This window comes from Heptranchias perlo, chromosome 6 (assembly GCF_035084215.1).
Source record: "Heptranchias perlo isolate sHepPer1 chromosome 6, sHepPer1.hap1, whole genome shotgun sequence".
NCBI classification, from domain to species: Eukaryota; Metazoa; Chordata; class Chondrichthyes; order Hexanchiformes; family Hexanchidae; genus Heptranchias; species Heptranchias perlo.
Genome location: NC_090330.1, coordinates 107,993,013 through 108,016,451, shown reverse-complemented (window position 1 = coordinate 108,016,451; position 23,439 = coordinate 107,993,013). Strand labels below are relative to the sequence as shown.

General features: G+C 42.4%; 1 protein-coding gene across 5 annotated transcripts in view; it reads left to right on the top strand.

Annotated features, from left to right (window-relative positions):
- Positions 1-23,439, top strand: part of LOC137323127 (dedicator of cytokinesis protein 9-like) — a 260,881-nt gene that overhangs the window by 107,557 nt on the left and 129,885 nt on the right. For all 5 annotated transcript variants that reach the window (XM_067986588.1, XM_067986585.1, XM_067986586.1 and 2 more), the window contains exons 3-6: positions 6,188-6,277; positions 15,836-15,918; positions 17,145-17,214; positions 21,782-21,877. In XM_067986588.1, coding sequence (XP_067842689.1) covers positions 6,188-6,277; positions 15,836-15,918; positions 17,145-17,214; positions 21,782-21,877 — 339 coding nt within the window. The remainder of the gene's footprint in view (positions 1-6,187; positions 6,278-15,835; positions 15,919-17,144; positions 17,215-21,781; positions 21,878-23,439) is intronic.

Sequence of the window (23,439 nt, the reverse complement as noted above, 5' to 3'; positions counted from 1 at the left end):
TTTGCGCCCACCTGAGAGGGCAGACAGGGCCTCGGTTTAACGTCTCATCCGAAAGATGACACCCCCGGCAGTGCAGCGCTCTATCAGTACTGCATCGGAAGTGTCAGCCTAGATTTTGTGCTCAAGTCTCTGGAGTGAGACTTGAACCCACCACCTCCTGACTCAGAGGCGAGAGTGATACCTTATCGAGGAATTTAGTGTGCATTGAAGTGCTATACTGTACTGTGGACTTTACAATCGATTGATTTGTGCCCTCTGTCTCACTCACTGAGAACAAGTGAGCTATTTCAATTATATGCTTGCGGTCTGAATTTAAAAAAAAATTTTTCTTTTCCGGCTGGCAGTTTGTGCCAAAATTAGAATTTTGGATTTTACCAAACCATCCACTCAGTTCACAGAAAGCATAGGAAGAAATGAGAACATTTCCTGGCTACAGTATATTTTTACAGTTACTGTGAGCATACACATACTTCAAGAAGCTGTGGTAAATACAAGTCCACACACTCAACTGATTTGAATTCGACCCGCTGTGGTTTAGCTATTCAGCATTTTAGTAACCTGTTTTACTGCAATTTGGAAACTTTGGTCACTTCCACAGCAGAGGGCTTCCCATTACTACAGTTCACTAGTTTCCACACTGAACATCTGCAACTATAGTGCGATTTACCTTTGTTAAAAGTTGCACACAGCAGTAACGGTCTGTATCAAACTGCGTTGGTGTGATGAGCACAGTATGGAAACTATTTCGCTGTCGTGTTTCTTCAATCATAAGAAAAGTCAGGAATGAACAAAAAATCGTTTGGCCTCTTTAGTACATTAATCCTCACATTATGGTCTATCTGATTATTTAAATTGCAATATTTTGGCCTCTATTAAGCTGCGTGGTGGATAAATGCAAAACTTTATCTTCATTTGAGTGAAGACATTTTCCTGATATCTCTTTTAGATGTACCTCTTGGTCGACTTGATGTACCTGAAGTAATCTAGCTTTATTAATCCTTTTATAAAAGGAAAGAATTTGTATTGATATAGCGCCTTTCACGACCTCAGGGTGTCCTAAAGGGCTTCACAGTTCATGAAGTACTTTTTGAAGTGTAGTCACTGTTGTAATGTAGGAAACGCCGCAGCCAATTTGCGCACAGCAAGGTCCCACAAACAGCAACGTGATAATGACCGGATATCCTGTTTTTTAGTGATGTTGGTGGGGTGATAAATATTGGCCCAGGACACCGGGGACGACTCCCCTGCTCTTCTTCAAAATAGTGGCCATGGGATTTTTTACGGTCTACCTGAGTGGGCAGACAGGGCCTCGATTTAACGTCTCATCCGAAAAAGGGATGGTACCTGTCGGGGAATGAATCTTCTTGCAAGTAACTCCACAAGATAATAAGGTTCAAAGGCATTTATTGGCTTTCATAGGAGTTAAGCATACAATAATAACTATTATTACCAATAACTACACATATATAATAACTATTATTAATAATAAATACTCATAATATACTTGAGACACGATAAAAACGAATTATTGGAGAATTCACCGGCTCACAGGTTTCGAGTTTGAGGTGTTTGGCTGGCCCAGCCTTGTCGAATTCTGAAGTATCTATTCTAACCTGCCCTCTTTTTGATCCTTTCTTTCACCCTGGCTACGTGAGAATCCGTAAGGTTCAAAGTATTACCTCATCCAATTAGCCGGACTTCAGTTTTAACAAGAATAACTCCTGTACCTTGACTCTCGCTCCCTAATTTTTCAGATCTGTAGCAGGTGCCTTTGCAAGGTCAGAGCTAACATACAGTCTTGTGGCTTCCCCTTAACAGCTAAAGCATTCTCTGACTAGAATCTCTTTTACTAATTTTACTAACAGAACATCGCTAGCAGAAACTCACTTAAAACCTAAAAATACAAAGAATTAACTGATTCCTTACAATGCCGAAAGATCATAGGCCATATATTGGGGAATTTTGTTATTTGTAATGTATGACGCACAGATTTTTCCAGTAATGAACTGCAGATGATTTCTTAGTATTGGCATGAAAATTGCGAATTATTTTTAATGGCAGAAAGAACTGCCCGTCAAGGTTAACATTAACCCTCCTACGTTACAAATTCCATTTGTCGTCCACAGCCTTGTCCTTCCTTAGCAATGCCATCCATGTCGTCCAGTACCAGAACCCTTTTTTTGGCCCTGGTTATTCCCTGCATTAATTCATTATTCGTAGAATCATGCAGCACACAAGGAGGCTATTTGGCCCATCGTGCCTGTGCTGGCCTCTTTGAAAGAGCTATCCAATTCATCCCGCTCCCCTGCCATTTCCTCATCGCCCTTTCAAGTATTTATCCAATTTCCTTGTGAAAGTTATTATTGAATCTACTTCCACCACCCTTTCAGGCAGCGCATTCCAGATCATAACAACTCGCTGTATAAAAAGAATTTCTCCTCCTCTCCCATCTGGTTCTTTTGCCAATTACGTTAAATCTGTGTCCTCTGGTTACCGACCCTCCTGCCACTGGAAACAGTTTCTCCCTATTTACTCTATCAAAACCTCTTCTGTTCACAGCTTCTCCTTAATGTAACAACTACAACTTGCATTTACATAGTGCCTTTAACGTAGAAAAACATCCCAAGGTGCTTCACAGGAATGATTATCTGACATAATTTGACATCGAGCCACGTAAGGAGATATTAGGGGCAGGTGACCAAAAGCTTGGTTAAAGAGGTAGGTTTTAAGCATCTTAAAAGGAGGAGAGAGGGAGGGAGGGAGGGAGGGAGTTCCAGAGCTTAGGGCCTAGACAGCTGAAGGCATGGCCGCCAATGGTGGAGTGAAGGAAATTGGGGATGCACAAGAGACCAGAATTGTAATCTAATCCATAATTCATCAGTTAGCATCTTCTGGGCTGTCCCTTCTCCAGCGTGTGTATATATATATATATATATGTGCATTCCTTGAATTTACCAGCACCCCCTCTCCCTCAGGGTGACTGACTTCTTCCAATTGTGCAAGTTTATTGCTAATGTATTTGACTAGAGTATCAACAATTGTCACATAAGATCCATTTCAATCCAGTATCCACACGGGCATGTGTGAAATGGATTGTGGAAAGAGGGAGGTGCTTAGTTCGAGTCAGTTTGTGATTGGAAGTTAGATACTGCGAAGTGTAAAAGTAAGTGCCTGTTGGGAGAGCAGTTGTTAACAATAACGCAAGGAGTGTGTTTCAACTTCAGGTATTGTCTAAAGAGCGTGACATTTTCTAGCTAAGGCATTGAAGTGTCTTCCTCCTGTGAATCGACCTTGGAGCATTGATCATATTGCTCGGTGTGAAAAGTATTGATGACATTTTAAATGTAACTGACTTGAACTCCTTATTAAACAATAACCTAATTGTAGTCAGTCCTTTTGTAAAATCCCAGAGCCTATTATAACCGGTTTGTATCAATATAATTAAAAGTCTAGCTTGCATCTGTACCGTCAGAGCTCTCAAATGATCATATCTCTGAGTGCGACGCGATTCCTGAACCCTGATTTCCTTCCCCCCCCCCCCCCCCCCCACCATTGGCGGCCGTGCCTTCAGCTGCCTAGGCCCTAAACTCTGGAATTCCCTCCCTAAACCTCTCTGCCCATCTGTCTCTTCTCCTTTAAGGTGCTTCTTAAAACCTACCTCTTCGACCAGGCTTTTGTTCACCTGTCCTAATATGTCGTTACGCGGCTTGGGGTCAAATTTTTGTTTGATACTCGCTCCCGTGAAGTGCCTTGGGACGTTTTACTACATTTAAAGGCGCTGTTTGTTGTTGTCGTTGTCTCGGCCCATTACATCACGAACAACCATTCTGATGCTCTTGGAACCTTCCCTCAGCGAGAGTAACCACTTCCAGACAGAAAGGGAGAAAATTGGAAACTAAAACACACGACCAGTTTGCTCCAAGCCCAGCTGAAGCCTGGAGGTTCGAACTGATCAGCTGGACCCCCGGTTAGATGCAGCAACATCTTGCTTCAGACAGTTCCAATTTGCCCCGTCGTTCAGCCAACTCTCGTGCTTGGTATTTCTTCCAAGATGCAAACCAAAGGCTGTTTTGGATACAGACCAAAGTCAGGCATGCCAAACGCTGATCAGCACTCCCGCTTTCAAACATTCGAAGATCGCTCGATAAATGCCAACTTCAAGCAGGCGTCACCTCCAGTTGGAGAGTTAATAATGCGGAATAGTCCAGAAGAATGGTGTGATGGAATTGTTGCTGCGCTTCTCCAATTCCGGCCTCTTGCGCATCCCCGATTTCCATCGCTCCACCATTGGCGGCCGTGCCTTCAGCTGCCTGGGCCCTAAGCTCTGGAATTCCCTCCCTAAACCTCTCCACCTCTCTCTCCTCCTTTTAAGACGCTCCTTAAAACCTACCTCTTTGACCAAGTTTTTGGTCACCTGTCCTAATACCTCTTTGTGGCTCGGTGTCAAATTTTGTTTGATCGCTCCTGTGAAGCACCTTGGGAGATTTTTTACTATGTTAAAGGCACTATATAAATGAAAGTTGTTATAACAGCCTCCAGTTTATGTATGTTATTCCTAATGCCCTCTAGCGTTCATGTATTTGTATATATACCTGTTACAGATTTGCCTTTTTTTTTGGCCCCAGTGTGCCTTTTTTCCAGCGTCTGTTTTGCGTTCATAATCGCCTTCAATCAAGCTCGTTTCGGATCTCGTTTCTTCCCCCATCTGTCAATTTAAGTGATTCTCAGAAGTTGTCTTGTGTTCCTTACAGGTCCCATTGTTCCAGCTTCGTCTGGGTTCAGTCCATCGCTCTTCCTCCACCATTCCTTTTTTGTCCTCAACAGATTGCTGATTGTGAATTGGTATCATGTGAACAGACTTGATCTGCACTGAAAGGGTTCCCTGAAACCAGGGTCTCCAGAATTTTGTGGCACTTCCCAGGCCCATTTCTGCATCAAGCCCGATCAGATCCTATGGGAGGAGAGTGTCGATTCTTTGGCACGGTACTGGGTGGTCTTAATAAAAGTGTAACAGCAGCAAATTTTTGGTTTAATTTTTTTTTTTAAAAAAAGCTCAAGTTCGGAATATTTCTTGAGCTGTGAACTTCCAATACCCGATGAGAGAGAAAGAAAGTAAGAAGGTGGGAGGTGAAATGGGGCCTGTAGCAGCCTGCAACACAAGGTGAAGGCGAGACCATGGCCGGCTAGCAGATGAGGCCTTGGGAGGAGGGTGGGGAGGGGGTTTCCCTGGTTATTGAGGCAGGAGCAGTGGAATCATCTCCAGGAGAGGCAGAAGGCGTTTGGGGAAAGACCACAGACAGAACCAAGAGGAGAGCAGACAGTTGGGAAATGGGAGAAATACAAGCTACACGAGTCAGCTTTTCCAGTATCCTCTTAGTTAATACCCCTCGGGCTCTCAGTGAGAGGTTCGCTGTAATAGCGGACTGTCTTTCCAGTGTGTCTCCCTCTCCAGGTTCTCACATCTCGTCTGCTCCTGTGAGCTCTGCCACTCTCAATTCTTTGGCAGGGAAAAAACCCTTTGGTGCACCGGGTTAGTGTAACTATTATTAATCCACACTGTAGCGATGTTGGTTCTTGTTTCCTGAATACAAAATATAACCCGCTTGCACGCTACCCTAAATTGTCTTAAATATAATCAAAATGGGTTTGAGCATACAAAGGATAGAGCTTAACCTGGACTGAATTTAAAGATAAACCTTGCACTGTATTTGATTACCGGGGAATTCTCCAGTGTACAAAGGATAATAATTTGTGTTAAACAGATTTTCTAAGACCACAGAACTTTATTTTGGAGGAAGAAAAACATTGTTGGATTTTATGAAAATTTGTAATGTGGATGTGTACATATATGTGGGCACGTGCGTATATGTGGGTGTGTACATGTACAATATATACGTACACATATATCCTTATAGTCTGAATTTTCTTTTGAATAAGATGAGAAAAAGTATTATTTTACATTTCCTGTTTAAAAAAAGAAACACTTTACTACACTTGCAGAAATGCAAATGCTCCTTTATTTGCACGAAGATTGCAAAAAGATGCACAGAAACTGAATCCACTTATTAATTCTTAGGATGCACACAGAAATTAACGTGTTACTTTTAGCGACCATGTGGAAGAAAAATGTTGGAAGTGTTTGGATTTGTTGACGGATTTGTATTGAAAGTGTTTTGTGTTTTATTAGATCAGGATACTGAAACGCCATGGGAGGACACTCAGCTCCACAGTGCCTGAGAATGCACGGAAAGAGGCTCACAGCTTGCTGGTTACAGAGGTAAGTCCTCCAAAGCACGGCATTCAACAGTAATGACTGTAGATTCAGCCTTGAAGCTGATTGTATGTCTCATAAATGTTGCGTACACTTTGCTTTTGCTGTGCTTGGCCGTGGAGTGGGCACAGCGCAGATTCACCAGAATGATACCGGGGTTTAAAGGGTTAAATGGTGAGGACAGGTTGCACAGACTAGGCTTGTATTCCCTTGAGGCGATTTTCATCGCTCCACCAGTGCTGGCAGTGCCTTCAGCTGCCTGGGCCCCAAGCTTTGGAATTGCCTCCCTAAACCTCTCCGCCTCTCTACTTCTCTCTCCTTTTAAGATGCTCCTTCAAACCTACCTTTTGGTCACCTGTCCTAATATCGCCTTATGTGGCCCGGTGCCAAATTTTGTTAGGTAACGCTCCTGTGAAGCGCCTTGGGATGTTTTACTACGTTAAAGGTGCTATATAAGTGCTGTTGTATGTTGTATGTAGAAGATGGAGGGGTGATCTAATTGAGGTCCACAACATGATTGAAGAATTTGATAGGGTAGATTGAGAGCAACTATTTCCTCTGGTGGGGGGAGCCCAGAACAAGGGGACATAACCTTAAAATTAGAGCTAGGCCATTCAGGGGTGATGCCAGGAAACGCTTCTTCACACAAAGGGGAGTGGAAATCTGGAACTCTCTTTCCCCAAAAAGCTGTTGAGGCTGGGGGTCAATTGAAAATTTCAAGACTGAAATTGATGGATTTTTGTTAGGTAAGGGTATTAATGGGTTACGGGACCAAGGCGGGTAAATGGAGTTACGATACAGATTGGCCATGATCTAATTGAATGGCAGAACAGGCTCGAGGGGCTGAATGGCCTCCTCCTGTTCCTATGTTCTTGTGAGTTAATGTGATTTTTGGATCGTTCCAATCATGCCGAGTAGAATCATTTATTCAAAATGAACTGAAAGTTTGGAAGTGTTCAAAATCATGAAGGGTTTCAATAAAGTAAATAAAGAGAAATTGTTCCCATTGGCAGAAGGGTCGAGAACCAGAGGGGACAGATTTAAGGTGATCGGCAAAAGAACCAAAGGCGAGGTGAAGAAAAGCTTTTTTACGCAGCGAAGCAGATTCAATCGTGGCTCTCAAAAAGGAATTGGATAAATATTTGAAGGGAAAAAATTTGCAGGGCTGCGGGGGAGTGGGACTAACTGGATTGCTCTTACAGTCCAGATCAGCCATGATCTAATTGAATGGCGGCACAGGCTCGATGGGCCAAATGGCCTCCCCCTGTGCTGTAACGATTGTACAGCCGAGGGGAGGATTGCGTTTTGATTTTTGTGTACAAGTAGGATTGCTTTATGAAAATAACGAAATCGAGGATCTGCCTTTTACATGTAACGGTAGTGAAGAGAAAGCTTATGTTTTGGGGAAATGGACGTCCTCTGAAAATGCTGTTGGACCATAGTGCATGGAAATGGTTGTTGGAGGCCAATCATCTCAGCCCCAGGGCATTGCTGCAGGAGTTCCTCAGGGCAGTGTCCTAGGCCCAACCATCTTCAGCTGCTTCATCAATGACCTTCCCTCCATTATAAGATCAGAAATGGGGATGTTCGCTGATGATTGCACAGTGTTCAGTTCCATTCGCAACCCCTCAGATAATGAAGCAGTCCGAGCCCGTGTGCAGCAAGACTTGGACAACATCCAGGCTTGGGCTGATAAGTGGTAAGTAACATTCGCGCCAGACAAGTGCCAGGCAATGACCATCTCCAACAAGAAAGAGTCTTAACTACCTCCCCTTGACATTCAACAGCATTACCATTGCCGAATCCCCCACCATCAACATCCTGGTCACCATAGACCAGAAACTTAACTGGACCAGCCATATAAATACTGTGGTCTACAAGAGCAGGTCAGAGGCTGGGTATTCTGCGGCGAGTGACTCACCTCCTGACTCCCCAAAGCCTTTCCACCATCTACAAGGCACAAGTCAGGAGTGTGATGGAATACTCTCCACTTGCCTGGATGAGTGCAGCTCTAACAACACTCAAGAAGCTCGACACCATCCAGGACAAAGTAGCCTGCTTGATTGGCACCCCATCCACCACCCTAAACATTCACTCCCTTCACCACCGGCGCACAGTGGCTGCAGTGTGTACCATCCACAGGATGCATTGCAGCAACTTGCCAAGGCTTCTTCGACAGCATCTCCCAAACCCGCGACCTTTACCAACTAGAAGGACAAGGGCAGCAGGCACATGGGAACAACACCACCTGCACGATCCCCTCCAAGTCACACACCATCCCGACTTGGAAATATATCGCCGTTGCTTCATCGTCGCTGGGTCAAAATCCTGGAACTCCCTTCCTAACAGCACTGTGGGAGAACCGTCACCACACGGACTGCAGCGGTTCAAGAAGGCGGCTCACCACCACCTTCTCAAGGGCAATTAGGGATGGGCAATAAATGCCGGCCTCGCCAGCGACGCCCACATCCCATGAACGAATAAAAAAAAATCATCGATAAACCCCAAAGTCCACTTAGAGTTTCTAGCCTGTGAAATTTAGATCTTTTGATCATCGCAGGCAAGTATGAAAAAGCTCGGAATGCAGTGTGGATGGGGGTCCCAAGTAGGTTTGTCCATCTTCAACAACAACTTGCATTTATTTAGCACCTTTTAACATAATAAAAACGTCCCAAGGTGCTTCACAGAAGCGATTATCAAACAAAATCTGACACCCAGCCACATAAGGAGATATTAGGACAGGAGACCAAAAGCTTGGTCAAAGAGGTAGGTTTTAAGGAGCGTCCTAAAGGAGGAGAGGTTCAGGGAGGGAATTCCAGACCGTAGGGACCTAGACAGCTGAAGGCACGGCCGCCAATAGTGGGGCAAAGAAAACAGGGGATGTGCAAGAGGCCAGGATTGGATGAACGCAGAGATCTCGGAGAGTCCCATGAATTTGTGGTGCTATCAGGGTATAAAGTGAACTGAAGAAATCTGTGAAGAAATTCAAGAAATCTCCTTGAATGACCAGCTGTCAGTAGGAAGATATTGAGGGACAAGATATTAAATGGTTGCTAAAGGAAGTTTGAGGACTTGGGCAACCAAGTTGTACTTAACCTTCATCAGCAAATGGATGTTGATTGTAGGCCACTGATTTGATAGTTGGAGTCATGTGGATTGGCGAGAATTGCTGCAGCTTTCTCTCCTGGGCAAAGTGAAATTTCTTAAAATGAACATAATGCGTAGCCTAAGTATTTTACTTTTATTCTCGGGCTTCATATCCAGTGTAAGGGGGATAGGGGAGTGGGGACTAGCCTGCTCGTGCAATGGCTTTTTGTGAAAAAAAAAATGGTATTTCCAGGTTGTGGACATGTCTGATTTATTGAATGTTACAATTCTTTACTACTGCAACGTAAGCTGGGACGGGGAGATTGTCCTAGCTAGGTTTAACCATTCTTTCTATCGTCAGTTCTAATATATGAAGAATTCAATTAAAAAGAACTTATAAATCTCTCTGAAGTGACGTGTACCTAGGGCTGTAGATGTGTGCATTGTGGTATTTGCAGATAAACCTCCATGTAGCTTTGTTAATAGGCATGGAGCCAGAACTCTTGATCTTGTATAATTTACCACTAAAATTATTTTACTTTGGTCTAGACTTTACTTGTTTATCCTGTAGAATCCTTAACTGAAAAAAAATTCACTTGAGAAAGCTGCTTTGCTACCATTAGCTAAACCCCTCAATTATTTGGGTTAAAGACAGCTTGCTTATTTCCATTTGAAAGAATAGAAATTCTTGAAATTATCAGGTGTAAAATAATTTCACACGGTAATTCGAGGGCAGTGATCCAACTTTGGTGCTTTGAAGATTGGTTCACTTACCCCAGTATGAGTCATTGTTATGACTTGTTTCCTAAACTAATTCGTGCCTCCGATGCCTCAAAAATACACAGGCGTTGATAACTTTGAAGGTTTCCTCCCATCTCCGAGTTGTTGAAAGCTCAAGCAACTTTAGCTTTGAATTCACTGCGTTATAGCCCAAAAGTTGCTCATGCTGCTCAGTGCCGATGTGACTTTTCTGTTCTGTTTTTTTTTTGAGAGAAGCTCAGTTTACGGCTTCCAAAAAAGTTAGGGAACGTTTTTCATAATCATCTTAAAAGTAAATTTGCCAGTTTTATGGTCTGGCTAATCAACGTTGACTGGGAATGTGCTGCAAGATTGGAATGCACTCAAGGTTGACATTGCAATTCATGAGATTTCTGGGCCAAATCCAGAGAGTGTTTGACCCTTGAACTCAAACTTTAAAAAAAAAGACACCTATAATTGGCCATGGCAATTTTTGGCAGATAACAGGTGGGCAATATATTTATCATTAGGAATGGCGAGTTTGCCATCGTACAAGATTGATCTTAGCACAAAGTTAGAATGGAGCTAGCCAGACTGGAAGTGGGTGTTCTAAAATAATCTTTTATAGAATTTTTTTTTTTATTTGTTCATGGGATGTGGGCATCACTGGCAGGGCCAGCATTTATTGCCCAACCCTAATTGCCCTTGAGAAGGTGGTGGTGAGCCGCCTTCTGTGAACAACTGAGTGGCTTGCTAGGCCATTTCAGAGGGAGATTAAGAATTGACCACATTGTTGTGGGTCTGGAGTCACATATAGGCCAGACCGGGTAAGGACGGCAGGTTTCCTTCCTTAAAGGATATTAGTGAACCAGATGGATTTTTATGACAATCCGGTAGTTTCATGGCCACCATTACTGATGCTAGTTTTTTTTATTCCAGAATTTTATTTCATTAATTGAATTTAAAATCCCCAGCTGCCGTGGTGGGATTTGAACTCATAACTCCGGAATATTAGTCCAGGCCCCTGGATTACTAGTCTAGTAACATAACCACTATGCTACCGTACCACTATAGTTAATAATTCTGGAGTATATTCCATAGTATATAAAATTGTTAAATGATGTGTTCTTTTCACATAATGTGGAATAGTCTAGAAGAATGATGTGATAGAATTGTTACTGCACTCCTCCAATTCTGGCCTCTTGCGCATCCCCGATTTTCATCGCTCCACCATTGGCGGCCGTGCCTTCAGCCGTCCAGGCCCTAAGCTCTGGAATTCCCTCTCTAAACCTCTCCGCCTCTCCACCTCTCCCTCCTCCTTTAAGACGCTCCTTAAAACCTACCTCTTTGACCGTGCTTTTGGTCACCTATCTCCTTCCGTGGCTCGGTGTCAAATTTTGTCTGATAATCACTCCCGTGATGCACCTTGGGATGTTTTACTACATTAAAGGCGCTATATAAATGCAAGTTGTTTTTGAAGAGCCATCGCAATCTAACAGAAATATTCTCAGCTTCTGTGTCCAACAAGTTTGATAGTATAATCTAAAATTTACTTTTATTTTCTTTAAGTTTTCTCCCTTCACTTCCTCTCCGGCCAGCATTGAGTCCTTGCTGGGGCCATTAATACAGAGACACTGATTCCATCTAGTGTTTGCTTCCAAGAGCCAGTATTCATCTGTGAGGCTATTTGTCTGAGAGGACGACAACTTGCATTTATACAGTACCTTTAACGTAGTAAAATGTCCCACGGCGCATCACAGAGGCAATGATCAAACAAAGATTGACTCCGAGCCACACATGGAGATATTAGGACAGGTGAAAGAAGTAGGCTTTAAGGAGTGACTTAAAGGAGGAGATAGAGGTTTAGGGAGGGAATTCCAGAGCTTTGGGCCCAGGCAGCTGAAGGCACGGCCGCCAATGGTGGAGCGATGAAAATCGGGGATGCGCAAGAGGCCAGAATTGGAGGAGCGCAGAGATTTCGGAGGGTTGTCGGGCTGGAGGAGGTTACAGAGATAGGGAGAGGCGAGGCCATGGAGGGCTTTGAAAACAAGGGTGAGAATTTTAAAATCGAGGCATTGCCGGACCGGGAACCAATGTAGGTCAGCGAGCACAGAGGGTGATGGGTGAACAGGACTTGGTGCGAGTCAGGATACGGACAACAGAGTTTTGGAGGAGCTCAAGTTTATGGAGCGTAGACGATGGGAGGCCGGCCAGGAGAGCATGGGAATAGTCGAGTCTAAAGGTAACAAAGGTGTGGGTGAGGGTTTCAGCAGCGGATGAGCCGTGGCAGGGGCGGGGACGGGCGATGTTACGGAGGAGGAAGTACAGCTGAATCTGATTTCCATTACATCCCCGCACATTTACATTTCCAGCTTGGGTCAAGGGATAGCGATCAAAATTGGAAACTCTGGCAAATATTTCCCCCCTTTAACTCTGAAACAATGAGTACAGTTGCAGTGCCTTGGGTCAGATCAGCTAACTCGGCACAGAGTTAGAATTGAACCTCGGAGATTTCCTGCTCTGAGTGTTTACACTGCACATTGGTTAGACTCAATCCGCTGACCAATTCAGAAAGCGGCAAATGTACCTTTTTTTTAAATAAGAAAAAAAGTGACTGCTTCATGTGAACACTGTACGTAATGCACATTTTAGGCTGCATAATTTAACAGTTACACAACAATATTAAGGAGATCAGGGATCTCCTGATGAAGTTTTGACGTGGAAGCCATGCTGACTCCTTCCCCCACAGGCCCAGGAAGATTGGGCTAATTGTGCTTCTATTGATTCTGTGACTTAAGATCAATTCACTCAGCTCAGACCAAGGACTGAACGAATGGACCTTTCTCTCCTGCCATTACACCTGGGGTTATTATATGACGTCTTGTTACATGACCAAGTTGGGTTTTTAAGGACGACCAATGTAAATTTTATTTTTCTCGTAATTGCAGAAACCAAATTGAAAGCCATACTTTGTGGATTTTTAAAAAAAATTAAAATGACTTTTAAATTTTTTTTAAAGCACAATGTTAATTTTTTTTACACTTGTGGTTCTGTTGGCTTGTACCATTTTGAAAATAAGAGCAGTTTAAGATGTCAAAAATCGAAGTCAGCAAGCTTGGAAGGATGACTAGTTAATAAAGATGTCGACAAAAGAACTTGATTGAAATCTCAAAAATAAAAGCAGTCCCTGTGTTGGAATCATTCTGCAATTAAGTTCAGATATTTATGGTAAGTAATGACATGCTGATCACTGGCAAGAAAGCCACAAAACACGTTAGAGCACCTTTCAAGCTCGACTGCGGCCAAAATGATTGTTTGCCCATATTGATTCATCAGATAAAAAATGTTAACCAGTATCAAGTGATTCTCCTTGTATTGTTCTCCTCCTCAAAATAGGAATTTAAGGTGCAGCAGAGTGTTGTGTATGGTGCCAGATAATATCAGAGCAAAACTAAATATAGCACAGTAAAAACTAGAGATTAAAAAACTTGTAAACAGTCAGTGTATAAACAACAATAACTTGCATTATTATATCACCTTTAACGTCGTAAAACGTCCCAAGGCACTTCACAGGAGCGTAATCAAACAAAATTTGACACTGAGCCACGTAAGGAGATATTGGGACAGGTGACCAAAAGCTTGGTCAAAGAGGTAGGTTTTAGGGAGCATCTTAAAGGAGGAAAGAGAGGCGGAGAGGTTTGGGAACGGAATTCCAGAGCTTAGGGCCTGGGCAGCTGAAGGCACGGCCGCCAATGGTGGAGTAAAGAAAATCAGGGATGTGCAAGAGGCCAGAATTGGAGGAACGCTGAGATCTCGGAGGGTTGCAGGGCTGGAGGAGGTTACAGAGATAGGGAGGGGTGAGGCCATGGAGGGATTGGAACACAAGGATGAGAACAAAAGCAACAAAACTATAACTTTGTGTCCTTGATTGACAGTGCTGGCTGGGCCCTCCACTTTAAAGGAGCTGTGGGTGGGAGTAACAGTAATACAATATGCTATTTTAAGTAGGTACATGATGATGTCAAGTCTGATATTTGACAACAGGTGCAAAAAGTGTTATATAATCCTGGCTGGGTCAAAGAACAATAAACCTGCAACATTAAGGCACTAATAATTCTAATAGGGAATTCAGGAGAAACTTCTTTACCCAGAGAGTGGTTAGAATGTGGAACTCACTACCACAAGGAGTAGTTGAGGCGAATAGCATAGATACATTTAAGGGGAAGCTAGATAAACACATGAGGGAGAAAGGAATAGAAGGATATGCTGATAGGGTGAGATGAAGAGAGGTGGGAGGAGGCTCGTGTGGAGCATAAACACCAGCACAGACCTGTTGGGCCGAATGGCCTGTTTCTGTGCTGTACTTTCTATGTAAAAGGCAGTTGCACATTTGATGACTACCTACAGTAGCATGATCACACTTCTCATGACTTGAAGTGATGTGTTTCCGAGTTTACTCTTGCACAGTTCGGGGAAGGCAGCATACTGAATAGCAATTTTTCCTTCATGCACTGTTTGTAAATTGCTTGCTGTTTCTCTGAAGGCGATCATTGTCATATTTTGGAATATAATATCTTAAACAATTGGTAGTCTATTTCTGATTCAGATGTTTGCTAGGTTTCTAACAATTCGAGAAGGCATGGTATAATTGAAGGCATAATATACTTTAGATTTCACAAGCTAGATTTACGGTACATGGCTGGTTTGTGAAGAGCCCCCTAATGAACGTATTTTTTTGTTAAGCAAGTTTTTTTTTAAAACACCTTGTTAGATAGTTTCGATAGAGTAAATAAAAATGTCTGGATGAATGTTTTCTGGATTACTGCACAAACTCCAAACTCCTGTAGCAGAGCTGTCATTAAGTGCGTTGTTACTTGGAAATCGGATCGAAGAAATCTGGACTCTGATCAAAGATAACAGACCACCCGATGGGGCGGTTTTTCGTTATCTGTGGAACCTCTATGGCAAAATAGCAATTTTCTCAACCAAGAGACTTTCCCCACTTCCTCCTCTGCTTGATGCAACTAACCTACTTGTTGGAAGCCAGAGAGATCTTGGATTTTGGTTTGGCACAATACTTGTGATGCATCTCATGGACACAAGTCAAATGGTTTGTCTTAATTCTGTATAACATTTTGATCGGACCATGTGCATGTTTGAGTGCTCTGAAATTCAAGAAAAATTAGATTTTAGATCAATTTTAAACATCCACAGTCCACATGTATCTCAGCCCATTCCACAACATGAATCAAATATTAATTGCTACACCGTTTGAGGAGCATTAAAAAGCTAATGCTAATTTCTTTTCACACTTGGCTTTTAAAGATTCTTACTCAGTGTAGATTGCGGCGGGATAAATTATAGCACAACAATGTTTTAAAATCTTTTTTAGGAACTATTTCTAGCAATAGATCCGATGCAAGTTTTGTGCTTTGTTACTGTATGGAATATGTTTTGAGAATCAAAATATAGCTCACGGTATTCTTCAAACTGCGGCTGTATATTTAGTCAAGGTTCGGAACCAAGATGCATTTAAGGGGAAGCTCGATAAGTACATGAGGGAGAAAGGAATAGAAGGCTATGCTGATCGGGTGAGATGAAGTAAGGTGGGAGGAGGCTCGTGTGGAGCATAAACACCGGCATAGACCCGATGGGCCGAACGGCCTGTTTCTCTGCTGTAAATTCTATGTAATTCTATATAACGTGCAATGCTCAGTATTACCTTGTTCTTTTTTTCAGTGTATCAGGACCTACAACTCTGATTGGCATCTCATTCACTTCAAATATGAAGACTATTCGGGGGACTTCAGGCAGCTGCCAAAGTGAGCAAATTCTTTTCTCTCTCATGCTTTGTCGACAACCTTTTAGGTTTAAAAACAGAGTCTCACCACCATTTAAATGTCACGAATTACAAAGAGTTTAACGTTTTCGATCCTATCTAATATCATGGATCAGTATTTTTCAAACAGCAAAAGAGCTGGCTCAAAGGAGTTACTGTAGTGCTGTGAATTAATATCAGTAGAAGTAATGTCATTAATTTGCGTTTCACTCAGTTGTCCATGTGTGATTATTAGAAGTTTTCTTGCTTCATCCCTCATTAACTGCAACATATTGCTCTCAAAAGTTTTCACTTTTGCTGTTCCCAGGACACACAACCAGATATAGTTTTGGATATTTATTTAACAAATTAGATATTGGTAAATGAGCAGAAAGATACACATACCAAATGGTGCGTTTTAACTGCACCATAGCCCATCAGTTACACTTCATGTGCAGAATGGACTGCAATTTAAAAATGGGCTTTAGGTTCGAGTGTACACTCGACCACATCAAGGGAAGATAATTTGTGCACTATCACAACACAAATGCTACTACACTGCACCTCATCATTGTATAACCATCCAGAAAAGTGGCAGGAGGGTTGGTAACCAGAGGACACTGATTTAAGGTATTTGGCAAAAGAGCCAGAGGGGAGAAGGAGTTTTTTTTTTAACGAAGCAAGTTATGATCTGGATGCACTGCCCAAGAGGGAATTGGATAAACACTTGAAGGGGAAAAATTTGCAGGACCATGAGGAAAGAGCAGGTGAGTGGGACTAATTGGCTAGCTCTTTCGAAGAGCTGGCACAGATAGCATGGGCCGAATGGCCTCCTTCCGTGCAGTATGAGTCTAAGTTAATATGGTAAAGCTTTAATTTTTTTTTTACTGATTTTCTTTTTTGCCTTCTGGAACTTTGTCATGACCTGGAACTCTATCCTTTATACAAAAAAAAAGCCGTTGAACCACAAGAAAGTCAGAATTTTTAAGAGCACAGAAAGACCATTTGGCCTGTCGAGCCAGTTTCTATTTAACAGGTATCTAATTGTGCCAGAATTTGTACAGTACAGATGTGTATAGCAGATTTCAGCAGAGTAAACAGATTGTCTGATCTAGCATTACCCTTTTACAAATTGCTGCTTTATTTTTGTAAAATCCAGGTCTGGATTTTGGAACAAAATGATTGTTTTTGTATATGCCCGATTACGGTATGTTCTCATTTTCCTGACAGCAAAACGCCTAGACCAGAAAAGCTTCCAGTCCACATTTTCGAAGTTGATGAAGATGTTGATAAAGATGAGGTAGTTATCACTTATTCTTCTGCTTCAGATCTGAACTGAATTATAGTGGCTGTTCTCTCTTCTCCCCCTCCCTCCCAGCCTTGAAATTCATCTTAATTTGAATGAATGATTGTGCACACTAACCATTCGATTACTTGCTTCATATAGACAGAGAAGGCAAACGGCAGGATTGTTCACTCAATACATGGGGCTGGATCTTCCTGGAGTGGGGCATCTCGCGACGAGCCCCATTAGTTAGACTTTTTTTCTGCACAAAATGTTTTTTCTGGCGTAACTTGCTGGAAGTGCGAGCTGATACCTTAGTGAACAGTCCATCTCCATAACCAATGAGATTTAAGGACTGAGAAAGAAGCAGACGAGCGACGGAGAAGGAAATCGGGTGAATTAGAGTCAAATCAGGAACAGAAAGAGAAATAAAGAGAGGGAAAGAATGATTGGATTAAGAGAGAGAGAAAAGAGAAGTATGGTGGGATAAAATCTGGAATTAAAAATACTAGTATCAGTAATGGTGGCCATGAAACTACTGGATTCTCGTAAAAACCCATCTGGTTCACTAATGTCCTTTGGGGAAGGAAACCTGCCGTCCTTACCCGGTCTGGCCTATATGTGACTCCAGACCCACAGCAATGTGGTTGATTCTTAATCGCCCTCTGAAATGGCCCAGCAAGTCACCCAATTAAGAAGGTGGCTCACCACCACCTTCTCAAGGGCAATTAGGGATGGGCAATAAATGCCGGCCTCGCCAGTGACGCCCACATCCCATGAACGAATAATAAAAAAAGGAGACGAAGGAAAAGTAAGAAACAACTTTAAAATGTGACATTTTTAAAATCTCTTGGGACAATTTACCACCTCAAGGAATGAAACTCCACAGTTTAAAATGTTCAATTTCTGGGCCGGAGAGATTGATTGGCATTGAATTAACAATTATCACATCGTTAAATAGGTACTTGCGCTGTTAATTACCAGACTTGACTTTCTGCGGTGAGTTTAATGGGCAATTAAGGTGCAAATCCAACAAATTCTTTAAAATGACGGGGAGGTTGAGGACGAGATGCCGTTTGTGAGAAGCAAACGGAGGAGTGGCGTAAATCGACCAGCAAATTCTGGAGATTCACAACTCACTGTGTTTCTCTCAATCCCTCATTCGTTGGCCGATTTACGCATTAATAACGGCGTCCGTCGTTAACCCACCGTTATTTTTCCAGTGAGATTCGGCCCGTTGACTGCCGATCCGGTTATGAACCAGTCCAAAATGCATTGACTTCTGATCTGGTTTTGAACGCTGCAGAGTATCGTATTCTCCCTCGATTGCACAGTTTAGATTTGAAAAGCTGTTTATTTAGAATCATCGTGGGGTTTCGAGCTGTAAAGTGAATGCAGCTGGAAAAATGGGTTTTAAAAAAAAAACCATTTCTTGCATGTCTGCATTTACTGCTAACTGAACTGGAAACCTCCAATGCAAAGTGCTTGAAGTGTTCCCCGTAATAGTTTTGAAATTATCGGGTTTGCTTCACGGACTCTAAATGAACTTCTACAGTTGTAAAGATTTTCTGATTCTGCTTCATGTACTGATGTTTCCATAATTTTAACATAGTGTGATTACTGGATGTCTTTTAATAAAGAGATTGAGAATTATAACTGTGACCACTACCAACAAGGACATTGATTTATTTTTCCTTTTTGAGGTACTGTAACTATGGCTAATTCTAATAACTGGGCGGTGCCTCACTAGTTAGTGCAGGAACTGTGTAATGCGGCAGAAGCCTTGCAATGTGACTCTGATGTTCGCTCAGTAACTACTACTATCGGGACAGATTGGTTTCTCCTGACCAGTTAGTAACGGGTCTACAGATTGCCTGCACAAGATTTCAAGCAAGTGAATTTGGATCGTGGGCAGGAGAATGCATTGAAGGTGGAAGCTGGACAAGTAAATGAGGGCGATAGGAATAGAAGGTTATACTGACAGGGTGAAAGGAGGCTTGTGTGGAGCTTAAACACCAGCATGGATCAGCTGGGCCGAGTGGCCTGTACGTTCTATGCAATTCTGTACATTCTATGAATAGATAATCTCGTCTTTTATGCTTCCTTATCTAAGTCTGCGTTATATTCAGGGAAACATTCCCAACCCAAACTAAAGTGAGTGCTCCCAAAATAACAGGGTGCGGCAATGTGGCATCCAGCAATTCAGTTCAACACATACAGTTCACTCTCTGTATGATTTATATTGTACTATATCAGCGGAGATAGCTGTGGTTCTCTTGTTTTGTTATACTTAATCTTTCCTCCACGCTGTGACCTTCCTCCTCCATATTCTTGTCATGGAAGACTTCCAACAGTCTGGCCTAGGTCTCACACACACTCATTGTGCAAATAATAAGAATGAGGTTAAAGGCTTAAATGTAGTTAAAGAGTTAAGTTGATATAATGCCCATTGGTTAAAATGATGAGGGGTTTTGATAGAGTAAATAAGGAGAAACTGTTTCCAGTGGCAGGAGGGTCGGTAACCAGAGGACACAGATTTAAGGGAATTGGCAAAAGAACCAGATGAGAGTTTTTTTTTTTACGCAGCGAGTTGTTACGATCTGGAATGCGCTGCCTGAAAGGGCGGTGGAAGCAGATTCAATAGCAACTTTCAAAAGGGGAATTGGATATATGCTTGAAAAGGAAGAATTTGCAGGGCTACGGGGAAAGAGCAGGGGACTGGGACTAATTGGATATCACTTTCAGAGGGCCGCCACAGGCACGATGGGCCGAATGGCCTCTTTCTGTGCACTGATTCGATTCCTTCTTTGAGAGAAAGTTAATGTTCTTACCACTCTGAGCAGAGTCTTAAGATTAATTGTAGACTAGCTGGTTACTGAAGGACGCAAGAAATGTCAAGAATAAGAAAAGGGCGTGTGGTTTTCAAATCGCATTTAATACAATGACTCTCCCATAATGGCATGGGCGATTAAAGGGCGATCCTTTGGGCAGAACATTGGCACGGCTGTGTCTGCCAGTGGCTATTGTATCGTAAACACATTCTGCCTCTATCTTCAATTGAGGAACACGGACTGATTCGAGTTTTTAAACGACCAGAATGGTGAAAATTTGCAGTGCTTTGATATCGTTGCAGTTCAGAAGTCATTTAATTCTCTTTAAATTTGAAGTAATGTGTACTCTGGTGCAGGTTTTTCTGGATGCAGATCAGGGTATTCGGTGCTAAAAAGAATGAAAAAAATCTGCTGAAATCCGAGCAATTAAGCTCCAGTCCAGTATAAAATAAATAGCTTCACTGGTTGGATAATCTGCTGATTGTTTGGCTTTGTACAGTATGATTTGTACATCATCTCAATTTTGAATCGTTCTGGTGATTGCAGTTTAAAATATTACGTACAATAAGCTTTTTATTGAATTGCTAAGACTGCATTGGAGAAAGAATTAATTGGAAACAAACGTGGAAGTTGAGTAGTACTCATTTTGTCCTTTTTCTTTTTAAAAAAAAAACACTTTAAAAAGCAGGGCTTTGATGATGTGCCAACCCTTCACTGGCTCAGTTTATAGGATTAGTCTCAAAGCAGAAATTGAGAAACCCTTGTCAGTGCAATTGAAATCTTCAGAGCTCTGCAAACAGATTGTTTTTCGCAATTTTTTAAACAAAAAAATGCAAAAGTTGAAATGATCTGATTTTATTCAGAGAATGTTTCTGTAAGGAGGACGTTTTGCCAGATTTCCCTATTGGCGGCATTCAAGTATGCTGCCCGTTCAATCTTTTCTGCTCCCTTCCTGCCTTGGTTCAATAAGCAAAAGCAACATCTGTTGTCTTACTGACCCATATAGAGCAGGATGTACCCAGGTCCAATCTCGGTTCAAAGAGAGAAACTATTTCCTTTGCTGTTTGGGGGAGGGTTGGGAGTCCAGAACGAGCGGGTGTAACCTTAAAATTAGAGCTAGGCCGTTCAGGGGTGATGTCAGGAAGCACTTCTTCACACAAAGGGGAGTGGAAATCTGGAACTCTTTTTCACAAAATTTCAAAATCGAGATTGATAGATTTTTGTTAGGCAAGGGTATTAAGGGTTACAGAACCAAGGCGGGTAGATGGAATTAAGATGCAGATCAGCCATGATCTAATTGAATGGCGGAACAGCTAGAGGGGCTGAATGGCCACCTTCTGTGTATGTTCCAAAGTGGCAGTGAGGATGTCACAAGCTGTGTTGGCTTTGGTCGGGGGGGTGGTGTGCGGGTTGTAATCGGTGTCCCGATTTTGTGGACAGGTTCAGGTTCAGGTGTGATGAACTCCATGGGTGAATAGCTCATTGACTCTCGCTTTAGACTCACACCGTCAAGAATGGTGGTTGGGTGAGGCCCTGGAGGGCTACTGTTGCCTATGAAAACGGCACTCTTGCATAAGGCTCGGCTTCAGAAAAGAAGCCTTAAAAGAATTAAGATGCACTGATTTGTAGAGACTCACGTTTGAATATTTTGCACACTTTTTAAATTATGTCGAGGAATTTCAGCACCCAAAACTTTTTTTCTGAAATAATTCAGAGTGAAATGGTAACTGAAAGATCCTTTTGTTTTATAGGATACGGCGTCTCTAGGATCACAGAAGGGAGGAATTACGAAGCAAGGCTGGTTGTACAAGGGCAACATGAACAGTGCGATCAGTGTGACCATGAGGGTGAGAGTTCTATTGCAGATATTTTTTTAGTTTTACGTTAAAATGGACCTTAAAAGTAGTTCCAAACCTTTTTAATTCTTGACAGGTAACTTCAATCATTGGTTCTTAGTTTAAAAAAAAATTATACGTGCGCATTCATCCTGGAACTCCGGTGAAAATAATCGGTGGGAATGTGTGCTTTCAGCTGCCTGGGCCCTAAGCTCTGGAATTCCCTCCCTAAACCTCTCCCCCTCTCTACCCCTCTCTCCTCTCCTTTTAAGAAGCTCCTTAAAACCTACCACTTTGACCAAGCTTTTGGTCACCTGTCCTCATATCTCCTCCTTTGGCTCGGTGCCCATTTTCGCTCCTGTGAGAAGTGCCTTTGGGATGTTTTACTCTGTTAAAGGCGCTATATAAATGCAAGTTGTTCCAGTCGGTGAGTTTAGATGGGAGTCTCTGTTGAAATTTCATGTCACTGTAGAACAAAATGAAGACTCAAGTTAACTAGCTATATTATATTTTTGTTCTGCCTCATTGTCATGTTTCCAAGATGGCAGGCACCACATTCTTAAAAAAAAAAAATAGAATGATATTCTCTATCCTGCCCCTTTAGTCGCCTTTTGTCCTGCTCCAACTTTCTATCCAATAGGTACTCGCTCAATCTAATTTTGAAGCTAGTTCTGCTGAGACGCTTTGGTTCTGAATCCCCCCCCCCTTTTATCTGTTTTCGTTTGTGTTACGCATTTCAAAAATGTTTTCTTGTCTTTTATTTGTTTAAAAATGAACAGGATGCTTTGATCTAACTTGTGTAAAAGTGCCTCAAGGACCCTTGAAAAGGGAGGTGGACCGCAGTGGATGCTAGCAAGGGAAGACCAAAGTGTTTTTGGAGTAGATGGGAGATTCGGTTACAGAAAGGCGTTTACAGTTATTTCCTTTTTTTTTAATTAGCGTACTGGATACAACTTTTTTATAAATTTATTTTTGGTAATTGCTCTCATCCGCCTCAAACCTCTTTGTCAGAGATTCTACCATCAAGTCTTGCAGTCTGATACCTGCATTTGTCAGCCGTGGCTCAGTGGTAGTACTCTCGTCTCTGAATCAGCAGGTTGTGGGTTCGAGTCCCACTGTAGAGACTTGAGAACATAATCCAGGCCGACACTCCCAGTGCAGTACTGAGGGAGTGCTGCACTGTCAGAGGTGCCGTCTTTCGGATGAGACGTTAAACCGAGGCCCCGTCTGCCGTCTCAGGTGGATGTTAAGGATCCCGTGACACCATTTCAAAGAAGAGCAGGGGAGTTCTCCCTGGTGTCCAATATTTATCCCTAAACAGATTATCCCATCATTATCACATTGCTCTTTGTGGGATCTTGCTCTGCGTACCTTGGCTGCCGCGTTTCCTACATTGCAACAGTGACTACTTTTCGAAAGTACTTTATTGTCTGTGAATCGCTTTGGCACGTCCTGAAGTCGTGAAAGTCTTTCTTCCTTTTATATTTCACCACTCTCTACATCAGTGCGAGAAATAGGCATTTTAACTGGCCTATCCAGTGTACATCCAGTAAAATGGGGTTTGGCTAATGTAG